Raw genomic sequence first — 15026 nt, 5'->3', positions numbered from 1 at the left:
CTATTGTAGATGATGAAACCATCCCAGAGGCCAAACGCAGTAGTGATAGGAAACTTCAACTGTGTATTTATTTACCTGGACCATATTGGTAAATGACCATGGCAGGCCCTCAATAAATGCTGACTGATTACATGAATGAACATGCTCAAAGACAGTTGTTCAGCTCTTGTCCCAGGTTGTATCACACCCCTCTCCCCTTTCCTGAGTTTCTTTTGTTCAGTTTGGCAAACTGAACAAAAATGGATCGGAGCAAGCATCTTTAAATATCTGATATAGACCACTTAGCCCCAAATCCTACCAAATGGCATCTTCGTGGCCCTGGGGTTCCTGCAAAACACTCAGTCTGATAGGAAAGACAGACATATAGATGAGCAATTATATATGTGGTGAGTGTTCCCATAGAGATAAACCCAGAGGGTTATGAAAGCACTGGTGTGCGGGGGCACCTTAACTCAGTGTGGAGGCTAATTCTTGAAGATGACGTAAAAATGACACTTAATTAAGCATTAAAGGTCACTTTCTAGGCCGGGTGAGGTGGCTCATGCCTGTAATCCCAGCACTTTAGGAGGCCGAGGTGGGTGGATACCAGAGGTCAGGAGTTTGAAACCAGACTGGCCAACATGGTGAAACCCCATCTCTACTAAAAAATACACAAAAATTAGCCAGGCCTGGTGGCAGGCACCTAAAATTCCAGCTACTCAGGAGGCTGAGGCAGGAGAACCACTTGAAGGCAGGAGGCGGAGGTTGCAGTGAGCCGAGGTTGCACCACTGCACTCTGACCTGGGCGCCAAGAGTGAGACTCCATCTCAAAAAAAAGAAAAAAAAAGACACTTTCTAGAAAGCAGGGAAAGGCATTCTAAACAGAGTGAAGCATGTATGTGAAGGCATAGAAGCAAGAGATGTGGCGGATTTGGGAACGCTAAGTAGTTTGGTATGACTCCAGTTCAGAGGGCATATGGAAGGACAAGAAAGGCATGAGTCAGTTTATGAAGAGCCTTGCATGCCATAATAAGAAGACTGGATTTTATTCTGTTCATTTTTCAGCCCTAGCTGCAACTAGAATCAACTGGGGAGCTTTTAAAATATCAGTGCCTGGCTCTCACCTCCAGATTGATGCTAGATGGTTGTTCTCAATGGGAAGAGGCCGAAGCATGTTTATATGCTGTGTGGAGAGAGACAATGGGATCCAGCATACACATTAAGAGAGCAGCCTCTGGCTAAGGAGAACGGAAATAGAGTAAGTTCGTCAGTGGAATGGGAGGAAATTGAGGGAGTTTTGTCTAAAGGAGTCTATTTTTTCCTTCAGTCAGATGTCAGGTATTTGCTGAACGTGGGGGATGGGTAGGTGGTAGGATAAGGAATTGTAGGGAAGTGGTACAGTCTAGAGTAGCTGATGATGGAATGCTGGGAAAGCTTGGTGAACAGAGTGGAAGGCCACGCTGGGTGGGAGACCATAAGGAGTGTACCAGTTTAGAAGGCTGTGATGTTCTCCAGCAGAGCTAAGTGAGTGGGAGTCAGTAAAGCGGAAATAGGGATCTGTAGGGAAGCCAGATGGAAGGCCTTGCTTGGGAGAGGGTTCAGTGAAGGCTGAGTAGACTAAACTAAACCAAGGGTACACTGATAAACTGGAGAAACTGAAGAGGTCAAGGAACTCATAGGTTTGATAAGGATGAAGGCCAGGTACAGTGGGGAAAGGAAACCCAGTCCAACAACTAAAATTCCATCCCTTTCATGGAGCCTTCCTGACTAATGGGAAATGAGGTGGCGACTTCCCCCAGGTCCCACCCTGTCTGACTCACTCCTCACTCACTGCTCTTCAAAGGGCCCGTCTCCATCCTCTTTCTCAAGAAGATAAACCATGGATGTCGTTTCTCCAGAAGTTCAGCCTGAAAATCACTATCTGTATGAACTCGATTCCCATGATTTTCTGAGGCTTTATATGTTTCAGCACAAATATTAAATGGAGGTAGGATCAGAGAAACAGAAATGGCAATGAGGAAAAAAATGGAAAAAGGTACGCCTGCATGTTCATGAGTGAGTGAGTGAGTGGAAGAGTGGAGGGAAAACACAATAAGAGATGGGGTATCAGTTATGAACAGGAACTGAAGGTCCAGATTGAGGGGCAACAGAACTGGCAGGTGGAGATGGAAGCAGCCTCCTGGGGGCTGTGTCAAGCTTCTCCATTTTCCATCCTGTAAAGGACAAAGGACACTTCCTGCACAGTACCCACGCAGAAGAGGTGATGGGAGGGTTAGCCTGTGAGGATGGGAGAGCGAAGATGAGGGCAAAGAGTTTGCCAGTTAATAATTCTGCATGTCCCTGGGCCCCAGCCAGCTAGTTGGTATCCTCTTCCAAAGCAGGCTGGGACCTTGGCTGAAGGAACCAGGGCTGGAAAGACATCGGGCTGGCAGAGGGGAGAGACGGCATGCAAACATTCTTTGGATCTTCTGGAATTTGAGGGTTGGCCTGGACCCCTGAAAGGTCAGGGCCAACGTCTGATCCATCAGTGGGTAACCAGTGCCTACATACTATGGGTATCATTCACTGTTCATTGAACTGAACAAAAGAAACTTAGAAAGGGGGAAAGGGATGTGACAGAACCTGCAGGAAAAGCTCTGCAGAGAAAAAAGGAGAGGCTTTTTGTTAGGGGGCAAACCAGGGGATGCTATCAAGATGGAGGAAAGGGAGTTGGTAAGATCCAGAAGACACGTGAGAAGGACCAAGAGGGGAATGAGAAACTTATTATTCTATTAGTACTTTTTCTGGCAAGGATGAAACCAGCTGTGTTCCATATGTTCGAATGTTTCCATCCTGTAAGGTAAGTTCTATGATCACCTCTTAACAGATAAACTGAAATCAGAGGTTGAAGGCAATTTTTCTAAGGATGGGGGCTTGTGGGGTGATGTGGGGGGCAAGGGGCAGGGGGATGGTTTCAGGAGGAAACTGTTCCACCTCAGATCATCAGGCATTCATTAGATTCTCATAAGGAGCGCACGACCTAGATCCCTTGCATGCACAGTTCACAATAAGGCTCCCGCGTCTATGAGAATCTAATGCTGCTGCTGATCTGACAGGAGGAGGAGTTCAGGCGTTAATGCTTGCTCACTTGCCCACCACTCACCTTCTGCTATGTGGCCTGGTTCCTAACAGGCCACAGACTGGTACTGGTCCATGGCCCAGGGGTTGGGGACCCTTGGGCTAAAGGATATGGCTAATGAAAGGCCTTCATATGATAGAAGGTTAATGAGTGGCCCCAGATCATGAAATGTTTTGAATTTTAAAAAATGAGTTTACTTTATATTGGGATGTCTCTGAAGATTTCTTCTTCTTTTTTTTTTTTCTGAGATGGAGTCTCACTCTATCGCCCAGGCTGGAGTGTGGTGGCGCCATCTCGGCTCATTGCAAGCTCCACCTCCCGGGTTCACGCCATTCTCCTGCCTCAACCTCCCGAGTAGCTGGAACTACAGGCGCCCGCCACCACACCCGGCTAATTTTTTGTATTTTCAATAGAGACGGGATTTCACTGTGTTAGCCAGGATGGTCTCGATCTCCTGACCTCGTGATGTGCCTGCCTCGGCCTCCCAAAGTGCTGGGATTACAGGTGTGAGCCACCGTGCCCAGCCCGTCTCTGAAGATTTTAAGTGGCAGGCTGATATGATCCCCACTGTGCTTTAAAAAGACAAATTTGGGGATGGGCACAGTGGTTCACACCTATAATCCTAACACTTTGGGAGGCCAAGGTGGGTGGATCACTTGAGGTCAGGAGTTCGAGACAGCCTGGACCAACATGGTGAAACCCCATCTCTACTAAAAATACAAAATTAGGTGGGCGTGGTGGCATGTGCCTGTAGTCCCAGCTACTTGGAAAGCTGAGGCAGGAGAATCGCTTGAACCTGGGAGGTGGCAGTTGCAGTGAGCCAAGATCGCACCACTGCACTCCAGCCTGGGTGACAGAGCAAGACTGTCTCAGAAAGAAAGAAAAAAAAGACAAACTTGGCAAGAGTAAGATATATTATCAAGAGGAAAGCAGAAGAAGGCAGGGATACCAGCTGGGAGCCAGCTCAGAGGTCTGGGTGTGACATAACAAAGGCCTGACCTAGAAGAATGGCAGTGAGAAGGAAGAAAAGGGGATACAGCAGAAAAAAGACCCAGAACTAACAGCAGATGTCCAGCTGGATAACTCAGGTGGGGCAGGATGGAGAAAATGAATGCAGTTTGGGACATCCTGAGTTTGAGGTGAGATGGCCCATTCAACAAGCAATCTAAAACATAATACTGTGCATTCAGGAGAAAGGACGGAACTTGAGAAAAAAAATCTGAGGATTCTCTATATAGAGGTGAAACCACACAAAGTGGACTGGAGTGTGGTAGCTCTAGTTTTGGCTGTATTCAGAAACTTTCCCATCCCCTGCTTTCATTTCCTTTGAGAAATTCCCTACCCCATTGGCTCATTAATGCTGGTATTCTTCCCTACTTCCTCCCAGGCCAAGCTCCTAACGGCATATAATCCAAGTGAAACCAGAGCTCTCCCATGAGATGAGTTCTAATAATGTAGAGTGGAGAAACGCAGAGACAGAGAGTCCAGACAACATATGAGCCTCTGAGCCCACCTAGAGCCATCCACATAACCCAAATACAGCTGATTCTTTTTTTTTTGTTTTTTTATTAAGCCAGTTTAATTGTAATTTTTTATTAGGCTAGTTTAATTATAATGTCTTGCAATCAAAACAGTCTACTAGACCATCACATAAAAATGAGATTGCTCAGGAGAAAGTAGAAGAGACTAACAGTTACCACTTGAGTGTTGACTATTTGCCTGAAGGGCCTTTTTAAGAAGCTTGGACTTTATCTGGTAGAAAATTAAGAGCTACTAACTTTAAATACGTTTTGTTGAAGGTGCTCTTTGAAGTTGGTACTATAATCCCATCCTATAGAGCTGGAAACTGAGGTTCTTGGAAGTGAAGTAACTTTCAAAGGCCACACAGTGGATAAGTGTCCAAAGCAGGATATGAACTTGAAAATAAATAAACTGCAATAGAACTATGGGTGCGAGAATGGAAGTGTGTACGGGGCACAGGAGAGGTACAGTTTAAGAATGGTCAAGTGTACAGGAGAGGAAGTAGGAAAGACTTTACAAGAGTAGGTGACATTTGAACTAGAAGGATGAATTATTTATCAGGTGAATAAGGGGGTTGGAGCAGGAAAAAGAGAGGGCGTTCTGCGTAGGGCAGAGCATGTGTAAGCCCCGGAGGTATAAGGCAACACCTGACTCCCAGCTATGTCCTTATGGCTACAGCTGAGAGCACTTATGGCAAAGTGGCAAGAATCGTGGAGTATGCCAAGACAAAACAAAGTCTGAAGGACTGGTGGTCTATGTGGTGGGAAGAGAGGCAAGCATGGCACCAAAGAGCTCTGGTTTTGATCTCCAGTGAATTATACACAGCCACCCACAAAGAACTGAGCCCGACCCAGCAAGCACAGACAAGCGAGGCAAGAATTCATCACAACTGCACAGAGAAAGCTATGACTGGTGAAGGGCCCCCTTTAGGGACAGACTGTAGAAAGACTATGGAACTGAGTGGTTAGCTAGTTTAGACAGGGAAGAGATACAGTTCAGAAGGCATGAAAAACAATATTTCAGGTGAGAGGTCTTGTCATTTGGCCTCAAGTCAAAAGGATACAATTTCTTAATGAAAGAATGTAGGCAACAACTAGATGGGAGAAATAAAATTCACAAAACTAGATTTGAAATTGACTTATGTCAGGTAATCCAATGTAAAACTGCTCCAGTGCCTACTCTGCACGTTACTAGGGAGATACCATGGGGGATGAAGTATGCACAAAAAGCGTCTCCTGAGGCTAAGTGCCTGAGACATGAGCACAGGGGAGCTGCAGAGGGAAGGAGAGGTTACGACCTCTTAGAGGAATTGGTCAATCATTTATTCAAGCAACAATCACTGACAGCAGAGATTTCCAGATGTTACCCTATGGATATATAATATGTATTGAGCTTCTACTGTTGTCAGCATTATCCTAAGCACTTCATATGTATTAATCCATTTAAACTTCGCAGCAACCCTATGAAATAGCCATTGTTATCGACCCCAGGAATAAGGAAACAAAGGCATAGAGAAGTGAACTAACTTGCTCAAGGCCACACAGCTGGTAAGTCACACAGCTAGGATTTGAACTGGGGCAGTCTGGTACAAGAACCTGCTTTTTAAACCAAAATGTTATTTTATACTACTTCTCCAAAGACAAACAAATCATGATAGTAATAATAATAGTAGCACTACCATTAATGGTGTTTATGATGGGCTAGATGCTGTAGTATGCCAGGCACACACATTATCTTGTCTAAGATCACTCAGCTCTCAGGTGGAAGAGCTGGGATTCAAACTTCAGGATGCTTGAACCTGGGAGACAATAAAGTGCACCAGGAGCTAGAATAAGTTTGTACAAGGTACAAATGTGGAGCATAAAAGAGGACGTAATTAATCTTACCTTGGGAATAGTGTTGAGTTGTGGGTTACTAAAAAACTTCACATAGGGGTGACTTTTTTTTTTTTTTTTTTTTTTTGGAGACAGGTCTGGCTCTGTTGCCCAGGCTGGAGTGCAGTGGCACAATCACAGCTCACTGCAGCCTTGACCTCCCAGGCCCAAGCAATCCTCTCATCTCAGCCTCCCAAGTGGCTGGGACCACAGGTGTATGCCACCACACCTGGCTAATTTTTTAGTAGAGACAGGGTCTTCCTGTGCTGTCCAGGCTGGTCTTGAACTCTTGGGCTCACACAGTCCTCATGCCTCAGCTCCCAAAGTGCTGGGATGACAGGCGTAAGCCACTGCACCAGCGAGAGTGGGGTGACTTGTGAGCTGAATTTTGAAAGATTGGGTATTTGTCAGACAGAATGATAGGGCAAAGTGTTCCATGCAGAGGGAACAGTGGGAATAAAGGAATGGAGGTTTGAAAGAGCTGTCACATTCAGGAAACTGCAAGCAATGTGGACGGCCTGGGAATTGAGTGGGTGGCATGACACTAAGAAGAAGGAGGCAGGGGGCTGCATCACACAGAATCTTACTTGCCTTTCCAGAAAATCTGAGCTATTTTTTAAGCTTTTCCAATGAGGTAAATGTAATGGCCAACACGAGTAAGTAAATATCCCTAGGGAATCTGGTGGCTTAGTCTGAAGCTGTTCAGACTAGTAGGAATTCTTTGAAGACTATTTATCTTAATAATGCATGCATGCTGGCTGGGCATGGTGGCTCACGCCTATAATCCCAGCACTTTGGGAGGCTGAGGCAGGAGGATCACTTGAGCTCAGGAGTTTGAGACCAGCTTGGGCAACGTGGTGAAACCCCATCTCTACCAAAAATTAAAAAATTAGCCAGGTATGGTGGCATGCACCTGTAGTCACAGCTACTTGGGAGGCTGAGGTGGGAGGATCACTTGAGCCAGGAGGTGGAGGTTGCAGTGAGCCAAGATCACACCACCACACTCTAACCTGTATGACACAGTGAGACAGTGTCTCAAAATAAAATAATAATAATAATGCATGCTAAATGTGTGGTCTCTGTTTTAAATTACTCTTAAGTAAAATGAACATTCCAGGATAATTTTACCTTGTGATTTTCAGTATGCCTGGCACACCCACCCCTACCAACCCACCCACCAGGTATGGTGGGTCCATATACCCCCACCTCTACCAAAAATACAAAAATTAGCCAGGTATAGTGGCACGTGCCTGCAGTCCCAGTACTTGGGAGGCTGAAGTGGGAGGATCACTTGAGCCTGGGAGGTGAAGGTTGCGGTGAGCCAAGATCACACCACTGCACTCTAGCCTGGGTGACAGTGAGACAGACCGTGTCTCAAAATAATAAAATAATAATAATACATGCTAAATGTGTATTGTTTTAAATTACCCTTAAAATGAACATTCCAGGATGATTTTATCTTGTGATTTTCAGTATGCCTGGCACACATGGGGAGTAAACTATCAAAAAGCTTTCAATCAAAGGAATAATGTGATCAGATCTGCAGTTCAGAAAGACCTATCTGGCAGCCTTTTGGAAGACAAGTTAAAGTGGGCAGGACTGAAGATAAAGGATTTTAATCAGGGGAGTAATTAGATCAGATCTGCAGTTTAGAAAGACCTAACAGCCTTTTGGAAGATGAGTTAGAGTGGGCACGGCTGGAGATATGGAGTCTGAACAATACTTTTAGTAAGAAAGGCCCAGAGCCTAAACTGTAGGACAGGGTGGAGACAGAATTGGTAGGATTTAGTATCTGATTAGGTATGAGGGGGTTGGGGACCCAGAGGGAGAATAGTTTAGAATGGTTTCCATATTCCTGGCTTAGAAGAAAAACAGGTATGTAGGCTAGAATAACTGGATTTGGACATTCAACCAGCTGTGGATCATATAGGTAGAGATATCCACTAGGAATCTGCAGCTCAGCAAAGAGGTCTGAGCTGAAAATAAAACTCACTTAAGTTATGCACATAAAAGTGGTGGTCACAGAGAAAGCAGGCAGAATAAGAAGAAAAGGGGATTAAGGACAAGTGCTAAAGACTAACATTTAAGAAGCAGGCAGAAGTATAAAACTCCAAAAGCTGCAGAGAAGGAATGGCTAGAGAGGGGGATGAATAAGGAGAGCGTGTGCCATAGAAACCATGGGGGAGAAAGAGACTAAAGGAAATGGTCAGCATTAATGCTGCAGATACATTACTATGAGGATTGAAAAAACTCTGGGTTTAGTCACTAGGTCAACTGTGATCTCCGAGTTTCTGAGGAATGGTGGAAGTAGAAGCCCAAACACAGGGGTTAAAAAGTGAATGGGAGGTAAAAGAAACAGTGATTCTAAGCACTGTGTTTCAAGAGCATGGCTGTGAGTGAGTCAGTGAGAGGGGATGTAGGGTCAAGAAGGATCTTTTAAAATGGACGAGACACTAAAATGGCACTATCTAGGGCCATGAAATGTAGCCCAGAGAAATTGGCAAAAAGAACAAAGGATAGACTGGGTGTGGTGGCTCACGCCTACAATCCCAGCACTTTGGGAGGCTGAGGTGGGAGGATCGCTTGAGCTCAGGAGTTTGAGACCAGCCTGGGCAACACTAGAGACTCTGTCTCCATTACAAATAATAATTTAAAAAATTAGGTGGGCATGGAGGCACAGGCCTGTGGTCCCAGCTACTTGGGAGGCTGACAGGTGGAAGGATCACTTGAGCCTGGAGGATCACCTGAGTTGCAGGATCACAGTGAGAGGTGGTCGTGCCACTGCACTCAAGCCTGGATGACAGAGTGAGACCTTGCCTCAAAAAAAAAAAAAAAGAACAAAGGATGTCTACATGGGGAATGTGAGCAAGAAAAGATGAAGCATCAAAATGACCACAAACAAGGGAAATTAGGGTTAGAATTAGGGAAGGCATTGGAATGGTAGAGAAAACACAGGAAGACGAGCATCCCAAGGCACTTTATATTTGACTCACTAGGAAAGGTTATCTTCATGTGGAAAAAGTATAATTTATTGCCTCTACTGGAGGAGTGTCTTGGGTACATATATCTTGCCTGGGGAGAGAGAGATGTCTGAGAGTGGGAGGGTGACTTCTAACATACAAGGTATGTCAGAACTTGTAACTTGTGATAACTTTGTGGTAACTTACCATCTCTTTGATGAATCTTCACTTAGAGAAAGATGTTTAGAAAGCAGTTTCAATGTTGTGGTCTGAAGGATGTTGGTATGTTAAGGTGTAGGTGACAGCGAGGGAACATCAGGAACAGTTTATAGGAGTTTGAGGGACTTGGGGGCTCATCTAGGAAAATTTGGCCTATTTATGTAACAGTTATGCATCAAGGAAAACAAAACAAAACAAAACACCTGGGGATAAATGGGTTTGAAAATCACTGCCACAGACTTTAGACCTAAAAAGGATCACTGGGACCACCAAGTGAGAAAACTGAGGCTCAGGGAAGTGAGGTGCCTTGTCCATGATGTACTTAGGGAAGCTGCCATGTCCAAATGGCACGTGACTCATTGAGAGACCACAACAGGAATCCAAGAGCTGCCTCAGTGACACATGGAGCTCAAAAACAAGAGATGGTAGTTAAAGGGAAGAAAGGAACTTTGTCTTGTGGGACAAAACACATGCTGAAGTGATGGGGCACCACGGTCTCGTCAGATGGGTTGGAGTTTGCCTTCTGTTCCAATTAGAAAGCCCCATCTACACAGTGGCAAGCCCTTTCCAAGGGTTAGTCCCCGTGTGTTCAAGGTTCCAGGCAAGAGTCACATCAAGCCTCCATAAGTAGGCACTGTGAACCCTCAAGACTGAGCAGAAAAAGACCACAGTCCCTGTTCCTACTTCTGGCCCAATGCTACACTTCAGTAGGCTATTCCCTAATTCTGGAGCAGATAGGAAAAGCAGATGGAAGAGAATGTGCACCCCTTCGTAGTTCATCTGGACTGTAATCAGGAGCTGACCCAGGGTGGGCGTTTGGAAGGACTCAGCCTCCGTCCTGCCTGGTGCTGGGATCAGCTTACACAGCTCCTGTGTCCACAGGGCACAGAGAATACATTGTCCATAAGGAGGATTATTCTGTACAAGAAGCTCAGACAAAGGGAGAGGTTGTTTCCAGCTGCCTGGGGGAGGTGAGAAGGGGGTGGGAAAAGGGACCAGCCTCGCACTGGGGCATTCCTGCAGAGTTCAGCTTCTTTTCTGCAGCAGCACAAGAGGAGGTGGGCAATTACACCCCCTCCAGCTCAATCCTAATGCTGGGACCCACTATGGAGTTGTAAGGAGCACTTGGCTACAACCTATCTATCTTGGCTGTTTCCCAAAAAATGACAGGGTTGAATGAGGTGGACCAGCTAAGTAGGGCAGCAATAAACACCAGAAGGGGAACAGAATGGGGTGACTGGCACAATGAGCAAAAGAGAGGTTCAGCAATGACTGAATCCCAGGCTCAGGGCAGGACTGGAGAGAGGTCCTAGGCAATGGGCCTTATGCTGACATTGATTGGATAAGCTTCCGCCTTCAGCAGGATGAACTCTGTCCTGTAGTAAGCTCTTGACGTTTCACAGCTGCTGCTTCTTTCTCCATCCTAGACACAAACCTAGGAGACAATGGCCTAATCTCTTTCTCCAGGGGACCCAAGAATAGGAGAAAGCACGATCTCCAAGCAAAACAGGGCAGTCAAAAACAGAGGCATGTTACCAGAGTAGGCCAATAGTCACCTTTTGCAAATCCTAAATCTGAGGCAGTAAATAGGTCATGTCCCCTTCTTCAAAGGAAATTCTATATGTATTCCCTCCTGAGGGAATGAGTATGTTAGGGGTGGGAGATACATACTCTCTAGAGGCATTTACTAGACTGTATGGACCCCAAAGTGGGAGACACTCATGAGATATGTGTACCCCAAATGATTGTTTTGAGGATGGGGGATAAAAATGAGAGCATGCACTCCTACAGTGCTGAATGTAGAGGAGTCCCTCTAGAGGAAGGATTGTTTGCTTAGGGGAACAAGATGTAGGTGACATCCTGCATACGTTCCTGTTGGGGCAAGAGGACATTTCCATTCTTGGATGACAAGGAATCCATTTTAATAGTATGGCGGGGATGAAGTCAGTATTTGCCTGGGACACAAAAAAATCCTGCGGTTGGTGCTGTTCAATAGGAGGAAACCTTTTGGTGGAGTAAAGGGCAACAGTCACCAATAGACGCTCCAGGGGTTTCAGAGAAGCACAGCTCAAACTCTACCCAATATGCCAGTTAGCTTTGACATTTCCACTGGGAAGGGAAGAGGTGAGAAGATAGAGAACACCTCAGCAAGCTGATGAGTTGGAAGAGTTTAAGTAGGGAAAAGGTCTGTCTTTGCCTCAGAGCTGGTGACCAGACTCCCCTACTGCTATGTATTGTGGTCAGTGAGCTTTGTGGATACCATTCCTCGTCTTGATGGAATGGTAACAGATGTGACATCTGGGACCACTTTTCCAGTCCTTTGCTGCCACAGCCTGGCAGAACTTTGTTTGGCACTGAACAAATGCCAAAGCACCAGTGTGTGATAGAAGAGAACAGAAAAAAGGCAGCTGGAAGGTATGAGCAGGAGGGAAGTCGCAGGATTTTTAGATCAAAGCTAATTAAAGATATGAAAACTTTTTTATGGAGAGCAAATTAGAACTGCCTTGCAGCACTCTTGAAATTGCCTCTGATCCCTATGTAGTGCTCTCATAAATTACTGTCAGACAACCCTGAGCCAGTGAACATCAATTTAAATAACTTTATTCAGAGGAATCCTTTGGTCCACTTCTGCTGACTCAACCCCTGCCCATGCCGACAAACAAGTACTAAGAAAGGCAGATTAGCCTGAATGTCTAAATTCACTTTGTTCAACTTTATAAAAGCAGTGGGGGTTGCCCCCTCCCACCATCAATCTGGTTCACCATTTGGGCCACAGGCTTAGGGAAATGAAGGAAAGCCATCCTGGCCAGTCGAGAAACTGGGCACCATTATGAGGTCAACTAAACCCTGATGGCAGTGTGAAGTGCAATTCCCTTCTCCCTCCAAAATAAGAAACACGAGTCCAGGGGAAGGGGCTTTTTCATGTGCTAAGAAAAAACCCTTTCCCACATAGTCCTGCCTGGCAGAGCCACTTCCTGAGAAAGCCTCGTGTGATAAGGGTGGGGTAAAGAATAGGGGACTTTATGACTATTTGCCAGGTAAGAGCCAAGTTGGCTTTTCAGAGCATAGAAAGGACAGCAGGCCCAAGCTTCACCAGAGCTGTAGGCGGGCATTTTTTTTTTCTTCCTGACCCAGAAGCTTCTTCACCTTGCACCTTAGAGGGACAGCCAGAATGAAAACCAGGCAGGAGGGCCTGCAAAGACAGTGTGCCTCTAAGAACACAGAGGTTGCTACAGTTTTTGGCAGCATGAAATAAGCAAAGCCTTATTTGATCTTGTGTCCATCAGCTCACCATTGACATGAGGCAGTATCAGATCAGGGTAAGTTCTGGATCAAGGACTGTGGAGGGTGGTGGGGAGAAGGATCTGTAGAAACTATCATTTATTGAATACCCATTATTTCATATACTGTGCTAAGTGCTTTACATTCATTTCCTCATTTTAATCCTCACAACAACTCTATAAGGTAGGTATTATCACCATTTACAAATGAGAAACAGGCTCAGAAAATTAGGTCACTTGTCCAAGGTCACACAGCTAGTCAGTGGTGGAAGTGGGATTTGTCTGTTGCTGAAAGCCCATGTTCTTTTTATTGTACCCATCTAGGTGAGCCTTGAGCAAAAGATAATTTCACTGCCCAACTCTGCAAAGAGCACCAGGGAGTCGAGGTTGCCAGCCACACTCACCGCTGGTAGGGATGCATTGAAGCCGACTTGATGTTGGTTTTTATTCCACTTGGCATTTTCCCTGAAAGGAACATGAAGAAAGACATCTCAAGCAAGGTAAGACTTTCACGACAAATCAGAAATGTGGTATCTCAGGTTCCCTCTGTCACCTCCTTTATCATCTCAGAACCTCTGTAGCATCTGACCTTGTTTGACAAAGGTCAGAAGTATGGTTCTTCACCCAGCTCTCTCCCTGAAGGTGCCCAGGAGGAAAGAAGTGATATGGGAGAATAGTCTGTTCATCCACTCCTAGAAAAGATAGCTAAACCTGTGTGACCCCCATTTAATGTCACAGGTAAAAAGAGTACTTTCTCTCATTGTTTTTTTTTTTTTAATATCATAAGAACTGCAGAATCTTTGTTTTAATTGTCCCTTCTCCTAGACAGCTTGGAGGAAATAACTCTTCTAGCTGCCTCCATATAGACTATTCTAAAAATGAGTAGGAGAGAAAGCAGGAAGCCAAGAGCAAGAGAGGCATGATACAGAGAAAAGAATACATGTAGGACTGGAAAACTGGCCTGCGTGTCAATTCCTAATGCACCTACCAAACGGTCTTAAGATCTGACCACTGATTTCTCTACCTAAGAAGAGACACTGACAACATATCTAATACCAGAATAAATGGGACCGAAGGATAGTTGACACAGAGATGTGAGATGGAGATGGGAAATGAGAGCAGTTTCTGTTACTCAAAGTTCTTCCTCACTCTCTGGTGTCTATGCAGAGTCTCAAATGAGATTTTTTTACTTCTGAAAATTATTTCCTGGGTCACAGTGCAAAGGAGAAATGGAGAAAATCTCTAGGTCTAGAGATGCTGGAGGCCCAGATAATCTAGCTTATTCCCTCCAGCTCCCCTGCTCAAAGTCAACTTCCCTTCAACCCCTGCCACCTTACCTGGTTGACCTGCTTGAGCCATTTGTACCCCACTGAGCATTGGCTGCTGCTGGCTTGGAGCTCCTGCCATCTGCACCTGCTGTAATCCTGAGGTTCCTGCAAGGATCGTCCCAGCTCCTGGCTGGCCTGGCTGGCCAGGACCACTGCTGCCTGAAGGTCTCCAGTTAGACAGTCCTTTCCCAAAGGCAACAGCTGCCACCAAGGCATTAGTGTCTGTAGGGTTAAAGGTCTGCTTGTTTGGCCGGAGACCTGAAGAAAAAGTAAGTGGGGATCCTGAAGTATGTTTCTGATGCAGGACTGAACGTGGCAGCTGGAAGACCAGTATGAGTGCCAGGGTTTAGAGTTCTGAATTCAGCAGCATCTAGACTCCCTCACAGCCCATAAAAAGAGCCAGAGGACCCCCAAGCCTATCTCAGAATTCTCTCTTCTTACTTTGCCCATTTCCTCCACTGCTTCAGGGTTGGCCTTAAATACAAAAGGCTAACAGAATGGATGCAAACCCTAAAGCAGTTCACTCTTGTGTCCTAACTTCACTACTCTCGAAACAACCATTCCCATTCCAGTGATCTTATATACCTCTCCTTCTCTGTTTTGCCACCAGTCCACCATACCTCCACTCTCTGATTCTCGCTCCTCTTTGCTGATTTTCTCCAGAAGGTTTGAACACATTTTATTCAAGCTCTGGATCTGCTTCTGTAACACACAAATTTGTGCAGAGATTAGGGTAACTAGGAAAC

The 15026-nt window shown here is 45.5% G+C and overlaps 1 protein-coding gene and 1 long non-coding RNA gene across 8 annotated transcripts in view; one reads left to right on the top strand and one right to left on the bottom strand.

Moving 5' to 3' along the window:
* The first annotated feature begins 4646 nt into the window (after positions 1–4646).
* Positions 4647–9334, top strand: LOC144334003 (uncharacterized). The gene is made up of 3 exons (XR_013403237.1): positions 4647–6618; positions 7851–9062; positions 9206–9334. It is a non-coding gene; the product is annotated as an uncharacterized LOC144334003 (long non-coding RNA).
* The window catches only part of MED8 (mediator complex subunit 8), a 417118-nt gene continuing 406738 nt past the window's right edge, over positions 4647–15026 (bottom strand). For 3 of the 7 annotated variants that reach the window (XM_028834899.2, XM_077960621.1, XM_077960605.1), the window contains exons 5-7: positions 14901–14982; positions 14290–14538; positions 13038–13417 (exon numbers count right to left, since the gene is read on the bottom strand). In XM_028834899.2, coding sequence (XP_028690732.1) covers positions 13353–13417; positions 14290–14538; positions 14901–14982 — 396 coding nt within the window. In that variant the 3' untranslated portion in view covers positions 13038–13352. Of the gene's footprint in view, positions 6417–9503; positions 11107–12256; positions 12865–13037; positions 13418–14289; positions 14539–14900; positions 14983–15026 lie in introns of those variants that run through there. The other 4 variants (XM_077960591.1, XM_015137423.3, XM_077960603.1 and 1 more) reach the window with 3 other exon arrangements.

Source organism: Macaca mulatta, chromosome 1 (genome assembly GCF_049350105.2).
Source record: "Macaca mulatta isolate MMU2019108-1 chromosome 1, T2T-MMU8v2.0, whole genome shotgun sequence".
NCBI lineage: Eukaryota > Metazoa > Chordata > Mammalia > Primates > Cercopithecidae > Macaca > Macaca mulatta.
Note: the sequence above shows the minus strand (reverse complement) of the source record. Positions and strands in the feature narration are given on the sequence as shown.